The sequence below is a fragment of the Periophthalmus magnuspinnatus genome, chromosome 10 (assembly GCF_009829125.3).
Source record: "Periophthalmus magnuspinnatus isolate fPerMag1 chromosome 10, fPerMag1.2.pri, whole genome shotgun sequence".
Taxonomy (NCBI): Eukaryota; Metazoa; Chordata; class Actinopteri; order Gobiiformes; family Gobiidae; genus Periophthalmus; species Periophthalmus magnuspinnatus.
The window spans coordinates 33,705,239-33,721,618 of NC_047135.1; the positions used below are offsets into that span (position 1 = coordinate 33,705,239).

Genomic DNA, 16,380 nt, shown 5'->3' on the forward strand with positions numbered 1-16,380 from the left:
AACGCTCCACTTTGTGATGCCATGAAGTGTAGTTTTTCAAGTTAACAGCTCCTTTCACCTTTAGTTCATGGGAAATTCCACAGCTGAAATTATCCAAATGCTACAAGAGAAGGTTTATGGAGTTTAAAAGCACAGTGGAGCGCTCCCTGTATCACCACATGACATCACAAGGTGGAACAGAGAGAACAATTCAGCCTAAATATGCAGGTTAAACATGTGTGAATGAAACTAAACATAACTCCAGGTCTGTTTCGGATGAGGAAACAATATAATAATAATAATACAGATCAGAAAACAGTGTAATACGGGCCCTGTAATAACATCTGCCCAGTAAGTGACTTCAAGGGGTGACTAAGCTCTGCCTGCCTTTGATTCCAGCTGGCTCTTTAGACTTGTCCATTAAAACCGTGTGTGTGGCGTGCATTACATTACATTACATTGTTGCGTCCTGCGAGCATCTGCCCTATGCGGTCTGTCTGAACTCCGCGGTCTCCTGTGATGGCCCAAGGTTTCATATGTTAGCCCTATAGAATGCCTTTGTGGACGGCATCTGTGTGGCCCCATGACTAACATCGTGTGGCGTGAGGTTGTGCAGTTTGACTTCAGGTGTATCAAAGTAAAAGCGCTGCACATCTGTTCGGAGCAGAGCGAGCCGCAGATACTCTGATTGCTCCTAATTTCCTGAAGTTGTGTGAGCAACTTAAAACAGTACAGCGCTAATGGCCAGGACACAGGTGCTGGAGTTAAAATGGGACACTACAAAGTCACCCACAAAAAGGAAATCAAAACATTGTCTGAACTATAATTACACCTCCTGAACATATTTTGGGAACACAGTGGGTTAGCACAGCCAGACATGGAGCTCATAATGTACTACAAGTAGGCTGTTACTTCAAATAATACAAGAGTTTTCCTACTGTGAGTGGGATCAACTCTCCACAGATCTGACCTATGACGTGGCCCTGTGGTGTCAGTCTCTGTCAGGCACAATGTAAATGACCATCAGTAAATTCACATACTGCTTATCTTTAAGTAGGAAAATGGTGCAGTAATGGGTTATCTTTAATAATTGGGATTTTGTTGACACCATCACTCACATTGTTAGTACTAATATTGATGCTACTGTTATCTTTACAGCACATTTCCAAAGAACCAGTGCCTCACGAAGGAGTCTTGATAACGGACCCAAACTTGGATAAAAAGATGAAGTGGAATCACAACAGAATCCAGTGTAAAACCTCAATATACGAGAAAGTCAAGGGAGTTAACTCTGACCGCAAAGCCCCAAGGCTGTAACAGGAAGTGGATTTCAGTGTTGAAATACATCTGAAAGTGACAAAAACGGATCTATGGCTTTTTTTTTTTTTTTGCAACTTTTTATTTTGATCTGAAAAAAAATCACATAAATAGAAATCACGTCAAAACTCCAGTACTGGTTTTGAATGGGTGGTACAGAATTCACATTATACGCTTAACAGCTTAACAAAGATCTCAGCGTGGAGTGACCAACGCTGAGGGCAGTTCTGCTTTAACAACAGTAAGACAATGAAAACAGTACAATATCGTTCGTTGACTATTTTCTTGCTACAGTGGTTTGGCTTCAACTTTCTCTCTGACGCTCCTCTGAACAGTTTGTTAGCGATGCAGACAGTGAATGTAAGAATATTGGACATAAAGTCAAACAAAAGGCCAGTGCACTGTACAGTTCATAATATCGCAGAGTGAGCAGTCGATAAATATGTTTTTTTATATTGAAGTGCATCACTCAGTGAGACGTCCCACTGCCATTACAGATAATTACTGTAGGCATAAAAATTACCCTGACCAATCACATGTATTATTACGTTTGAATTTATTTTAGCAGTGCTATCAATCTTCTATAAAAAAAGAAAAAAAAAAGATTATTTTCGATTAGAGCTCCACAAACAGGAGTTTCTTTCCATGTATTACTAATAAATAAATATCTTTTTATACGTAACACAAAACTGTAACATTTGTTTTTCCTTTTTTTAAAAAAACAGCTGACGGTGGTTAAAAATCTACATAAATACACTTAAATAAATAAATTAAACTTATAAATATACTGTTTTTTACTAACATAAAAATATTACATAAAATGGTTGGATTTGTGCAGGAAAAATATATAAAACACTGTCTGTCAATGGAGACAAAATGCACTGTTTACATTTCACACTGTTCGGTTCAGTCTTCTGTTTACGACGCTGAGAAGCAGCACAGCACAGTCTAGAGACATCCTCTTCTTCCTCCTCTTCATCACCAACACCATACGCTTTACTCCAGTCCATCTTTAGGACCAGTCCTTTTTCCAGGTATTCCAGTTTTTAGGAAAGCCACCTTAACCTCGGGGCCATGTGGGAAGTGGGACTGATTTGAAAGCGGTCAGCCCGGCTCCGGTGATGGGATTCAGGCTACTCCTTTCTTGAACAGTATATTCCCTTTTTGGTAGGACCCCTTCTTGTGGTTCACGTTTCTATACTGAGGTAGAATTTCTGCATCTTTTACCTGCAGAATGAAACAGAATCCTTATTAGACATTCTCATTTGATTCAATCTACGCTAATAAATATCGTTATTGTAACTTTTCCTCACCTGTGTCCATCTCTTCAATGGTTGGACGATAACCCTAATTTCACTTTCTCTTCACTTTCCACATCGTATGCTCCTCGCTTATGAAACCTGTAATCATAAAAATATATAAACGTTAGACAAACCAGTTTCTTGCCAGTATGTTGGTGTGTGTGTGTGTGTGTGTGTGTGTGTACTCACCTTAGCATTAATAAAAGTCCAATTATAGTGAGGCAGACAGATGACAACACCACCGCGATCACAGCCAGCGCAGTTGTCCGGCTGTAGCCTTCTTGCGGTTTCTCGACTGGCAGTGTAAAAAACTGGCACCTCTCCCCAGAGTACCACTGGTGGCACCTACAAAACACAAACACACAACGTTATAGTACTGAATCACGGATTTGCAGATGAAAAAACATCAATATTGAGTTTGTACTTACACACAGGACGGGGCGCGGATGTCCCTCAGATACTGACAGGTGCCGTGAATGCAGAAATCCTTGTACTTCTTCAAACAGGGATTTCTCTTTTTCCCTTTGCCTTTCACCTTCTTTCTCCCCTTCCCTTTCCTTCTGGCGCCTTCTGTTCTTTCAGCCTCCAAAACGACTGAAGGATCATTTGGTTTGCTCGACATCGCGACTACAAAAGACGGTGAATCATATTAGATCGAACCCTGTGCGTTATGCAAAAACAAATGGGTGTGTGTGACAGGACTTACCTCGTGGCCATTCATAATCCCCCGAGAGCCCATCCTCGTACTCTTCATCGTAGTATTCATCCTCGTAGTCTTCCTCCTCTTGAGTGTAGTCTCCAGTGGTTGTGCCCTCATCTGCGCCCTGCTCCGGTCTTTTGTCTTGAGTCGTTGCTAACAAGTTGATGACTGCTGTGTTTCTCTGTCTGTCCCCTTCATATCTGTCCACTGCAGCACCGCTCGCAGATCTTGACAGAACTGTAAAAGACAAGGTTTAATGAGAAAAGTTAGCATTGATAACAAAAATGACAGGTCTTTGGTTTAGTCTGAAGGTGAGCTGGTCCAGGTCAGGCCCCTGCTCAGGTGGGCGGGACATTTGAGGCAAGTTGAAACATGTTTGGAAGCACGTTTTTTTCATTCTAGCTTTCAGGGAAAATGTGTCTCCATTCAAAACTTTTAACTTTCAACTTGCAACTTATCAATGACCAGGCGTGTCCCTATAACAGGCTTTGAACTTAAGAATGAAATACAATCTACCACACGAATACAAGCACACAAACGCATATAGAGACACTTAGGTAATGTCCCATAAGAATACGAGTTAAAAATAAATGTATCTAGTTACATAAAGCATGCTTTAAAATAAGAGGTGACCCCGTTAGCCCCCGAGTACAAGGACAGCATGGAAATATACTAGAAACGTTGAGAAGTTTGTAAAAGTCAGAGGCACACAGGGAGCAGGCACATTCTAGAGGCGCGTCCATCAACAAAACCTGAAACTTACCAAGTGCGTGAAGCAGCAGAGCCACCACACTGAACATCCTCATGGCTCCCGAACTCATAGAAGCGTGTATTCCCGTAGCTTGTTCAAAAAGTTTCCTTATTTTTTAGTTTTTTTATATAGCGCTTTGGTTTTAAGTTCAGGGGCAAATTCCAGCTGGGCGCAAACCTCGAGGGTGTGATGAGAGCGCGCTGTTTGCGTCAGAGGAGCGCACTGAAAGAGCGTCCTGACAGAGGCGCACTGGTATTTATGGCTCAAAGTTCACTCCGCCCACAGCCTCCTGTCTCTGAAGACGAGCCCAAAACACTGCACTGGGGTTCACTTTGCTCTATTAAACCCACTTTATATCAGATTTGGACTTATTAACCTACATACAAAGGTTTTAAAATATGTTGTAGGCGATTAGAATAAGTATTTAAGTGTAATAATATAATAATTTATGTTACAAAAACAGTAATCAACTTGTTTTTGATCTAAGCAAATGCAACTCAAACAAATGGCTACAATTTTACTGTAAAATACTTGATTCTCATGGAATTTCAAACTGAACAGATAAACCAGTGACTGTACACAAACCCATTGAACAGAGAAAGTGCGCCACCAGCTGGTAGAGGTGGGTCATCTCACTTTGTCAGGTTTATTTGAGAAAAGCGCGTGGGGGTAACCAGGGGGCAATACATCTGCTAGTGTTTATCTACCACCTATGCCAAGGGTCTGCAACCACTCTCTAAAGAGCCACATGCGGCTCTTTAAAGCCCCCAGTGCGGCTCTTTGCACTTTGATTGAGAAAAAAGGAAAAAAGTTTAGGAAATGGGTATATTTTATTTATTAAGTTTGTATTTGACAGTGTGTGTAGTATACAAACAAATTGGAAATTATTTATATATATATATATATATATATATATATATATATATATATATATATATATATATATATATATATATATATATATATATATATATATATATATATATATATATATATATATATATATATATATATATATATATATATATATATATATATATTATATTTATTTATTTACTATTTGTCTGAGCAAATCCCATGCATAAAATCGGAAAGAATAATTATAATTGTAAATATCACACATAAAATGCACCAAAATACAAAAAATTACATATAATTTGTTCAAAACTCCCAGACCCCCCAAAACACTCCAAATAAGTCCACATAGTTCACATAGGCCCAAATACAAAATATCCTTTATAATGTATTAATAGCTGCAAACACTTGATTTACTTCTTTAAAATGAACCTATTAATCACTTGTCACTTGTAAAAAGCCTATGGTTCTTTCTGACTTTCATGGTTTGAAATGGGCCAATGTGTCTCTTTTGCTGTTGAAGGCTGCAGACCTCTGAACTGTGCGGATCATCAGAATCATTAGACTTTTATTGCCATTGTCATTGAACACAGCTCACAAACTAGGAACCTATTTGGTGATGAAGTGCAACATAAAACACTGAATAAGTGCAAATAAGGGCATGCATAAAGTTAGAAAAGATATGATTAAAAACAAAATAAAATACTTAGAAGTAGAAAATACATACAACAACAACATCAGAACAACAGTGCAAACACGACTTAAGGTGACCAGTATTATAAAGTGTCCAGTTTAGTGCAGATATTATAAATCACATGTGTCAAACTCAAGGCCCGCCGTCAAAATGTGGCCCTCCACATCATTTTATGTGGCCCTCGACAAGGTAAAAGGTATGATGGTCTTAAAATCTCAGTTTATCAGGAGTTTGCACAGTTACATAGCCATATTTTTACATAGGCAAATGTATATGCAACATTTGGAACTTGAATAAGTAATAAATACAGAAACAGTTAATTAACAAGTTAAAACATTTGTTAGATTTATTTTACATCTGGCCCTTTGAGAGCAGCCATTTTGCTGATGTGGCCCTTGATGAAAATGTGTTTGACACCCCTGTTCTAAAGCGACAGTTGGTACATCATAATTGGACCTTTAAGTTCTTTCATCAAGGTTACATCAAGGTTTCGGTTGCTTCTATATTTAGAAAAGCTTATAACCTTGTGTTGTAACTATGCAGGGTTGGAAAATACACTTAAGAAATGAACTGTTTTCTAATCTAGTACATTTCCATTGCACATTGGGTATTTCCCTCCAGCCTGCAGTTCCAGCAGATTCCAGCAGGTGGCGGTGTGCGCTTCACGGCTCATAAACAGTGACCGCAGAAGGACTGAAGTGGGCGTGTCTTACCTTGATCACATGACCGCTTACTGACAGGAGGAGTACAAACATGGCCGACGACACAGCGGAGGTAAACACAGCTGTTGAGCACAACGAGTCAAAACAAGAGTCAAATCATCTCGAAGTTTCCCAAGACACGACCGATGGTGAGGCCGACGAGGGGAGCAGCGATGCGGAGCCCGAGAACCCGCCTTCGACCCCGGTGCAGAGCAGTTGGTCCGCGCCTTTGCTGTCACTGGCACGGAAGGCCACGGAGACTATCAGCGGCGGGGTGATCTCCTCTGTTACCCCCAAGAACAGCGATCAAGGGTCCGCTCCGTCCACCCCCACGGAAAACCAGAGCCAAAACGATGTCATTAATTCTGCGAGGAAGTTACCAGGTGCAGTCCGGTTTAAACTGTCTATATTGATGTAATAACTGTCAAGAATCAGGCTGGGGAAACTTCTTACTTCCATTTAGACCTGAAGGGAACTGCCAGAACACATGACCAGCCGTGCAAAATCTCACTTTTATGCTTTGATGTGTGGATTTGTGCTTTAAATTCAGCAAACGCGATTAATGGAGAACTAATGCATGCGTTCATTTTATTTGCATTTCAACAGTTTTACCCCCAAAGGATCACATGTCAATTGAAAGATCCAATCTTCTCAGTATGATGAAGCTGAGCATCAAGGTCCTAATCCAGTCCTCCCTCAGCCTGGGCCGGACTCTGGACTCAGAGTATCCTCCACTACAACAGTTTTTTGTCGTCTTGGAACATTGTCTCAAACATGGACTAAAAGGTGAAGGTTGGATAAAATTTATGAAGCTTTGATAAATACATGCTCTTATGACTGCTCTTTTTATACTTGCAGCCAAGAAGTCTTTTATTGGTCAGAACAAATCTATTTGGGGACCTTTGGAGCTGGTGGAGAAACTGTGCCCAGGATCTGTAGATATAACCACAAGTGCCAGAGACATGCCGGGCATTAAGTGAGTGGCAGGAGATTACTGTGTAGATTAGTGTGTCAATATTGAAATGATAAATACCATGTGTTTTATTAGGACCGGTTTGGGAAGAGCAAGGGCTTGGCTGCATTTAGCTCTCATGCAGAAGAAAATTGCAGACTATATGAAAGCTCTGTTGGACCGCAAAGATCTCCTAAAGTAAAAACAATATACCTCTTTGAATAATGACTATATAATGATTTCTGTAATTAAACTTGTGTGTATTTCCAGTGAGTTTTATGACCCTGGTGCCCTAATGATTGAAGAGGAAGGCTTGGTGATGGGGGGACTACTGGTGGGAATCAATGTTATTGATGCTAACCTATGTATTAAAGGAGAAGACCTTGATTCCCAGGTAAATAAAAACATTTGTGAATGAGTTGTGAACTGGCAGTGCTGGATTAATATGTTATTTCTGTTTAGGTTGGAGTCATTGACTTTTCGCTTTACCTGAAAGACCCTGCCAACAGTGAAACTTCACAAGAGTAAGTATCGCCTTTTATGCCCTGTTCTAATTATTATTAACTTCATCTTGAATTTGCCCCCCAGGACATTTGGCAGTTCTTTACAAGTATTATATGTTTTGTGTAATATACTAAAAATACAGTACTTTTTTCAGTGAATCAAAGATGACAGCTATATTAGATCAAAAGCACTATGTTGAGGAGTTAAATCGAAACCTCAGTGGGACAGTTACAGATCTACAAGCAAAGATGGACTCTCTGGAAAAGACAAACAGCAAACTTGTTGAGGAGGTGATTCCCTCAGTGTTTTAAAGAGACTTGTTTGTGAATGTGAAGCATATTTAAAAGTGCTTTTGTCTGTTTAGCTGACTGCAGCCACTGACCGAATAAACTCACTAAGAGAAGAGCAAGAACAGCTGAAAAAGGAGAACGAATCCATTCTGCAGTCCAGCCAAAAGAAGGAAGAGGTCAGGCCCCAAACACTAAATGAACACAAAACATGTGATACATTCAGTCATTTACAACCACACTGTACTGTCTACACCAGGCAGCACTACAGGACAGCCAGGTGGAGCTGGAGACCTACAAGCAGACTCGACAAGGCCTGGATGAGATGTACAATGTGGTGTGGACACAGTATAAAGAAGAAAAGCGTATTCGCCAGGTAAATATCAAATAATTAACTATGCAAAACTTTGGGGCTATGGTTTATATATTTTTGTAATCTTAGGAGTTGGAGCGTGAATTGGAGTTACAAGTTGGTTTGAAGCAAGAAATGGAGGTTGCCATGAAGCTGTTAGAGAAAGATACACATGAAAAGCAGGACACACTCGCAGCCCTGCGACTCCAACTTGACCAGGTTAAGACTCTGAACCTGCAAATGTTTCAAAAAGCACAGGTATGGAAATGTAATAATAATTTAAAAAAAAGAAAATTTAATAATATGGTAGTAAATTAAGTCTTTGTAATATGTTTCCGAAGGCATCAAAGCAGGAAGCCGAAAAAAAGCAGGCTGAAGCGACCCAGCTCGAGCAGAGGATGCATGAAATGGAAAAGACTTTGAAGGAACTAGAGAAGAGGTCGGCTCAGGCGTATTTGGTAATGGACACATGTGGATATTATATTGTTGTAAATGTTTCTTATTGAAACACAGATTACAAGACTCAGAGCAGGACCGCAGAAACAGTGTTCAAACAGATAAAAACATGAAGGACGAACTTGAGGGAAAGGTGGATGCTTTACAGAAACAACTGTCCGACCTGGATTCACTCAGGTAAAGATGATCTGAGTCAATATCATGTTTAAGCATAAACTATTGGTGTTCTGTTACTTGTAGAAGTATTTATAACATTTAATTCAAAGGAAAGATAATGTAAAATACTTTGTTTATATGTTTTGCTGGCTGTAGTTCATTCACTTTGCTTTGGGAAGTGTATCTGTAATGTTGTTGTTGTGTTTTTAGGCTGGGTTTGGAGAATGAGCTGCGAACTGAGAGAGAACAGAGACAAACCCTTCAGAAAACTCTTCAGAGAGAGCAAGACAACAGCACTGAACTACGAACACAGTTACAACAACTGCAGGGCCTCCATACGGTCCGTAAATACATTTTTATCTAGATAAAAGAGTTCGTTAAATGCAGGCATTTTCAATAAACCTGTATTCCCATTGTCTGCAGGAGATGCAGGGCCTTAAACAGGAAAAGCAGCAACTACAGCAGAAGTGTGAACAGCAGGAACAGGCTCTACAGGAGATGGGACTTCACCTCAGTCAGTTAGTATCTGGAGTGATTGTAACATACTCTACATTCCTTAGTATCTTTATTATCTTAACTTTGACCAATATATTGTTCTTTTTTTAAACAAAGGTCCAAACTAAAAATGGAAGATTTTAGAGAGGTGAATAAAGCACTAAAGGTACAAATCAAAAGTCTTTCATATTCATTGTGTCCAGTTCCCGTAACTCATAACTCATTTTTTCCCCCTCAAGGGTCACGCCTGGTTGAAAGATGATGAAGCGACTCAATGCAAGCAATGCCTGAAGGAGTTCTCAATATCACGCAGAAAGGTACAACACCAGTGGTGCATGAAGTACTCAATTTTGTTACTTGAGTAACTTTTCACTTCTGTATCTGTATTTTTACTTAAGTAAAAGAGTAAAAAAAACTTAGAAGTATTTAAGTACCAATTTTAAAATCTACTAACAGTAAAAAGATAAAAGTATTTCACACAGATTTAGTTAATTTTCTTAGTTTTTCTTAAGAGTTTTGTGTTTTTATTTTTGTTTGCTCAAAGCTTGAACTAGAACACTTTAGTCAGGATGTTACCACAAACATAACTCCTCAAATCTTTTTGCTTTTCAGTTCAGTTCAAAATGTAGTGGAGTAGAGAGACAGAGTACAAATAACGGCTCTCAAATGTAATGAAGTAAAAGTAAAAATATCCACTGTAAAATTTACTCAAGTAGAATTTGTAGGTATCTGTACCTTAAGTACAGTACTTTACTACTTTTCCTTCATTACCTTCCAGCACTGTTGAATACACTCGTCACAGTTAATTTGTTAAGTGCTGCCTGTTTTGTTTTCTGCAGCATCACTGTAGGAACTGTGGGGACATTTACTGCAACAGTTGCTCCAGTAACGAGCTGGCCTTACCCTCTTACCCTCGTCCTGTTCGTGTGTGTGATATGTGCCACTCACTCCTACTTGAGAGAAGCAACTCTTCAAATTCTTGACACAACAATGTATCGTAACTGCACATGCTAATGTTTTGACTGTACTAGATGAATACTATGAAATCTAAGCAGAGTTAACTAATCAGCTGCCAATGAAAACTATGGTTATATTTTCAAGGTCTTATATTACACTATTTTTTTTTAATGTTATGTTGTTTCCACATCAAAAACAGACCTTGAGTTGTGTTTTGTTTCATTCACACGTTTAACACACAAACCCTGCATATTTAGGCTGTGTACTTCTCTCAAACAGAAAACACTACATGAAGTGCTCCACTGTGTTTTTAAATTCCACCCAACTTCACTAGAATCATTTGGATAATTTTAGCCTTAGAATTGCCAGTCTCTGCTGAAATAAAAGGTAAAAGGTAGCTCAACTTGAGATCTACCGCTTCATGTCACAAGATGGACCAGAGCATTTTGAGATGTGAATGAAACAAAACTCTATTTTTGATGAGGCAACATTCTAACATGGCTTAAGGTTCACCATTAAGAGTCAATTTTGCATAATACAGGACCTTAAATGAAACATCTTCCCAGTATTAAATTTTAGTTAAACAGAACTGAAGTACTAGGGGCTCTGCAATTAATGTAATGCTGGATTCATGCAGGCTGTATTATAAAAATAATATATTTTAGAATGTATTGTAAACTGTCATTTAATCTTTCTGAAGTCATTTGGATAAACCAGTTTTTCTACCAAAAAATTTGATAAAATAAACTTCTGATGTCATGTTTTTTCCAGACTAGTTTATTCACTTTTGCACATGAATTACAAATACCATTTAAAGCAGTAGAAACCTTCATATCAGCAGATCTAAAATGTACCTGCCAGGAGTAGCCCTCATCTTGAATAAACTGCCCTGTCAAAAATGTATAAAACAAAACATGCTCTGTGTTAGCTTGTTATCATTTGAACTCGAGACGAACAAAACATCTAAAAAGGTAGGAAAACAATCGGCAAACATTTCAGTACATGCTTCCAGACATTTACAGATGTCAAACCCACCAGCACGGAGTGAAAATCTGGAGGAACAGCACAGTCTCCTGGTAATGAAATTAAAAACACAGATCTTACAATGTGTTGAATCTGTAACTAAGAACGCAAACAGCAATTTTAGACCAAATATGACCATTTCTGGAGTTTATCCTCATAAAACAAATTGACTTCAACAATCAAACCTACTGTTCGTTTCTACACAAGATATACATTTCCAGTAAATTCAGCAAACTGCCGAGTAAAAAAAAACAAAAACAAAAAAAACACTTAACAAATTTACATTCCCCATCCCCCTCCAATTCCATTCATTGACCCTCTGTTTCCTCCTCCACCGCCGCCACCATAGTAACTGCTTCCCATTCCGCCCTGGTTACCTAACAAGAGACAAAATACACACTATAGGACCGCAGAGTTCTGTTTTGCAAATTTCATGTAATAAAAATCAATAAACCAACATGAATATTGAAAAGTCTTCACACATCGGTTTACTTGTTGGTAAGCTTTGGCCCCCTGCATCATCTATACAGGAAAAGGGATGAATTGTACAAATCAATATTACACAACTTTGGTAACAAATGAGATGCATTCATTCAGGAAAAAATATGTAGGGGCACAATTTTTTAACCTTAAAATGTGTGAAGACTTTTCAGATCTGCGTTTAAGAGCTGACACTCACTGTAGTCATTGTAGCCGCCCATGTTTCCTTGGTTGTTATATCCACCAGAATATCCTGAATTCAGCTGTCCTCCACTGTATGACGATTGATTACCTGGGCAATCAGAAAAAAATATACGATTAATGGTTAAAATGTAAAATGTAAGTATAATTTGCACAGCCTTTAAAGCTTGACTCACCCATTCCACCCATCATCTGGCCACCATATGTGCCATTACTGCCCCCTGCTGTTGAGTTTAGGAAGAGTTCCACATAGCGGTGCTCTGTCAGCAAGAAAGCAAGGCAAGTTTTTTAATTACTTTGTGTATGAATTGTGCTATACAGAGCGCTTTACAGCTTAAAAAAAGACACTAAAATTACAATACAAACAAATCAAAACATTAATAATTGTAAAATTGACATTAAAAGAAGAGTGCAGAATAAAAACCTTTTAGTACACCATGAGCCACGGCTAATACAGGTACATACAGTTAAGTGTATGTAGAAATGAGCACTCACGCATGTTTGCTTTGTCTTTGGACATGGCTGCAACAGCATCTTCGTGAGTGGCAAATTCCACATCTGCTTCTCCGGTGACCCTTCCATCTGGACCAATCTCAATGTGGACCCTTACTGGATTTAAAGGTGAAAAGAACTAGAATGGAAAAGTTAAGAATTATACATTTAAAGGAATACACTAAACAAAAAGTAAAATTTTTTTTAAATGATGTGTTACATTGTAGATGTCGTTCTCTGTTGCTCTATACGGCAGTCCCCTCATATGTACGCAGTGACCAGTCGTACTCTGAAAAGAAGAGCCCCCATCGCCATACCTCCCATCGGATACACCTAAATAAATCATATGGGATTAACAGAAGGCATTATAGGGAATGTACCAACTAATCTCACTTAGTCACTTTTTGCAGTGTTAACAATATGGTCATGACACCACATATGTTCTATACCTCCTCCGTAGCCTCCGCGGCGCATTCTATCATAGGACCCCCCGCGGCCCATCATGTTGTACCCACGGCCCCCAGAGGGACGATCGTATGGGCCCGGTCTCTGCATGCCCATAGGCTTCCTCTGTGGCTCGTAATGTGTCCGCACCTCAGCGCGGCTGCTCTTGAAGATCTCAATGTACCTGGGACAATAATGTGTCACAGTAAGGACATGTACAGCAGGAGCACACCAGGAAAGACTGCATTAATAAAAATGACTAAACTGGCTATAGAGATTCTACATGCTGTCATGGTATGATCAGTAGTAAACACCATGTGATTTAAAAGTAGCATAATGAAATGTATTTTTGCATTTTAATGTGACCACTTTTCTTATGGTTAACTGTAAGTATTTCATTCTTCAATGTTGCATCAAGAGCCCTCGCCATGACAGCCATTTTGTAGTTTGAGGAACAGTAGAGGGCTCCAACCCATCTGCAGCCCACCCCAAGCAATACCTGTGACAGTGGGCTTCAGATCCATGGGTACACTAGCCTAATGGTTTAAATATCTTACCATTATCAGCCTGGACAGATAGTTCGTGCCAAGACACCATTTAGAAAATTTAGTAATTTTTTTGGGAAACTAGGCACTAATGAACAGAAATTTAAGGAAAACATGTATTTATATTAAAAGAAATATATTTTTGTCTGTGTGTATTAGCAAATACTTATGGTAACATTGTGTGTATGATTGAGATGTTAAAAGGTGCACACCATAAGAAAAGTAACTTATCCAGCCAACCAACCAACCATCCCCACCTGTGCCCTATTCTTTCCTTGTGTTTCTTTAGAGCCTTTTCAGCTATATCCTGTGAAGCAAACTGCACGAAGGCCTCCCCCGTACTCCTCCCCTGGATGTCCACCGGCAATGTTATCCCATTTGGCACGATTTCCAACCCTTCAACCCAAGGACAGATAACCCCAGCAGGGGACATATTAAATCACATGCCCAATCACAGAAACTTTCTCTAAAGAGAGAGAGACAACTTATAGAACTATACATAACAAACACAATTGTAGTTTATACCATTGAAAGCTTTCTTATATGTGTTAAAATAACAAAAGTGTTATGAATTAAAAGGACAAGGATAGAGAAAGATTATGAAGGGATTGTGTATGACATCAGGATATTATTAATAAAAAAAACACCTGTTGGGTGACACATGTACAGTTACCAGGATATTTCTGTGCATGAACACTGGTTAATTAAAAATTTGTAAGACATATACAATGAATGGGGGGGAAAAAAACTAAACTACTAATAAAAATGGAAGATAAACAAAAACATAAACAAGGGGTTAAACATTCATATATACAATATTAAAATGTCTACAATAATATTCTTATAAATGATTTTACCTGAGAAAAACTGTACAATTTCCTCTTTGCTACAACCAAACGGGAGGCCTCGAAGTCGGACAAGTCCGTCTCCTGCGGTGTCTGGACAGTTTGGACCAGTGTGTTTCAAAACCCAATCCATCTCAACGTTGTTGGACTTGAACACTAAGGACAAATGATGAATCAAATTTAGCAACAGCATAAACACACACATTTGTGACTCTGCTCTTCACAAACCTTCCACATATCGATGGCCCATTGTTTCTCTGTCTTTCTTCATAGCAAGTTTCATGTCATCTTCTGTTTCCAACTCAATAAATGCCTCTCCGCTGGGTCGGCCCTCTCTTGTGTAGGTAAAGTGGATTCCACCAGAATTGTTAAGAATTTTGCAATCTATAATCAAAATAATCAGTTTAACTACAAATCTTACAAGCTAAACTTGATTAATAATCCATCAACATTTTTTACCAGAGAAAAAACGCAGAAGTTCATCAACGGAGCAGGACCATGGGAGACCTCTGATGCGTACGACATATCCCTCATCAGCCATGATTGAAATACCCTAGAAAAGAAAACATGGGTTCAGTTCAAGTCAATCTTACATTATATGCAGGTTCAAATATGGAGTTATTTGCTTCTCCACGATGCATGCAGGTCTATAAGGACTTTAATCTAAAACCATATAAATTAGTCAGAAGATTAAATCATAATGTCATTCACCAACATAAGTGCAATCAATCTAAGATGTGGAGACATTGGGTTGTCATTTTAAAACGTGAATGTTTAATGTTTGTTCTATGGACAATGAGTCTGGAACAAAGATGAATTGATTGAATTGAAATGAGATTGTGCAATGCAAACCATAGTTCTAAGCTAAACATTAAAAACAAAATAAGGTGAAAGGTGAAAAAAGTACTTGGGATAGGGGAGGGGAGAGGATTTAGTTCTGGACTTGTTTCATTTAGCTAAGCAGCTTTTCATTTTAGTGTCCTTCCTACTGCACCACCGCAACAAGAGCCATCGAGATCAATGAAAACGAGCGCGGACGTGCTAATGCTAAGCTAGCTAGAGGGAAAGCGCACGACAAAGTGAGTTAGACCAAAGATTCATTGCTCCGTATAATTAAGTGCAATGTGCGGATGTTATGCACTATAAATAATGTGATTAATTACTCTGGGGTGCATCATTTTAAGGGGAACTGATCAGATGCATCAAGCTAACACCGCACCCAGACCAGAACAAAAGCGGCCCTCAGCCTGCGCCATGTCACTAACGGTATTGTGGAGCACGGAGGCTAACTCTTTGGCTAACATATAAAACACAAGATTTGATCAAACCTACAGTTAAAAACACGAGACCACTTAGATTGTATGATTTAATAAACATGCCTGAATAAAACTAAAGTAGTAAGATTTACCTGATGTGATCCCCCGATCCGACACGCCGGAAAATGTATGAATAGACCTCGATAAAGATGCTGAAGCCGAAACCTATCCGCGGGTTGCCAGAGCAGATCAACAATAATCCGCCTTTACACCAAACGGCCAAGGAAACGGAATGCCCAATACACCCATAAAAATATGATCTGGAATACAATAAAACAGTTCATAAAATGTCTTTATTATAACACTACACTACAAGAACCCCGCCTGTGAGATTCTCTGCGTAAAGAATTCCGATACAATCCCAGGAGAGTAGCTGTTGTATCTGGCAACCCTGCCCTAGTGGAGCGGGCGCCTCAGCGGTCACGCCCTAGAAACGTGACGTCAGGTTGGAGGCGTGGTCATGGTCTGTTAAGTGAACTACTTATTGGCACTGGCCTAGAAATTGAATGCAACTGTGTTTTGAGCTATGTTCTGAAAGTGATACCTTCAATAGAACACCAACCATGTTACAAAGAAA

The 16,380-nt window shown here is 39.1% G+C and overlaps 3 protein-coding genes across 4 annotated transcripts; 1 reads left to right on the forward strand and 2 right to left on the reverse strand.

Annotated features, from left to right (window-relative positions):
• Positions 1–1,354: 1,354 nt before the first annotated feature.
• Positions 1,355–4,280, reverse strand: hbegfa (heparin-binding EGF-like growth factor a). Its single transcript, XM_033974432.2, has 6 exons — positions 4,061–4,280; positions 3,304–3,534; positions 3,026–3,224; positions 2,787–2,942; positions 2,610–2,696; positions 1,355–2,523 (listed from the first exon to the last, which is right to left on the reverse strand). Exons 1-5 carry the CDS (start codon positions 4,116–4,118, stop codon positions 2,624–2,626), a joined length of 717 nt encoding a protein of 238 aa, XP_033830323.1. The 5' UTR covers positions 4,119–4,280; the 3' UTR covers positions 1,355–2,523; positions 2,610–2,623.
• A 2,037-nt stretch (positions 4,281–6,317) lies between these two features.
• rufy1 (RUN and FYVE domain containing 1) lies at positions 6,318–11,379 on the forward strand. Its single transcript, XM_033974166.2, has 17 exons — positions 6,318–6,681; positions 6,905–7,084; positions 7,157–7,274; positions 7,347–7,448; positions 7,521–7,644; positions 7,713–7,774; positions 7,909–8,044; positions 8,119–8,220; positions 8,301–8,417; positions 8,484–8,651; positions 8,735–8,832; positions 8,907–9,026; positions 9,216–9,345; positions 9,429–9,523; positions 9,618–9,666; positions 9,740–9,817; positions 10,340–11,379. Exons 1-17 carry the CDS (start codon positions 6,351–6,353, stop codon positions 10,481–10,483), a joined length of 2,154 nt encoding a protein of 717 aa, XP_033830057.1. The 5' UTR covers positions 6,318–6,350; the 3' UTR covers positions 10,484–11,379.
• hnrnph1 (heterogeneous nuclear ribonucleoprotein H1) lies at positions 11,219–15,980 on the reverse strand. 2 transcript variants are annotated; one of them, XM_033974011.2, is made up of 11 exons: positions 15,896–15,980; positions 14,947–15,040; positions 14,716–14,871; positions 14,500–14,643; positions 13,900–14,038; positions 13,103–13,281; positions 12,874–12,986; positions 12,657–12,792; positions 12,338–12,421; positions 12,160–12,252; positions 11,219–11,857 (listed from the first exon to the last, which is right to left on the reverse strand). In XM_033974011.2, exons 2-11 carry the CDS (start codon positions 15,026–15,028, stop codon positions 11,760–11,762), a joined length of 1,224 nt encoding a protein of 407 aa, XP_033829902.1. In that variant the 5' UTR covers positions 15,029–15,040; positions 15,896–15,980; the 3' UTR covers positions 11,219–11,759. The 2 variants fall into 2 exon arrangements, with proteins under 2 accessions (XP_033829902.1, XP_055080823.1); XM_055224848.1 differs by having other exon boundaries at positions 11,766–11,857; positions 12,156–12,252; positions 15,896–15,979.
• Between the last annotated feature and the right edge of the window lie 400 nt (positions 15,981–16,380).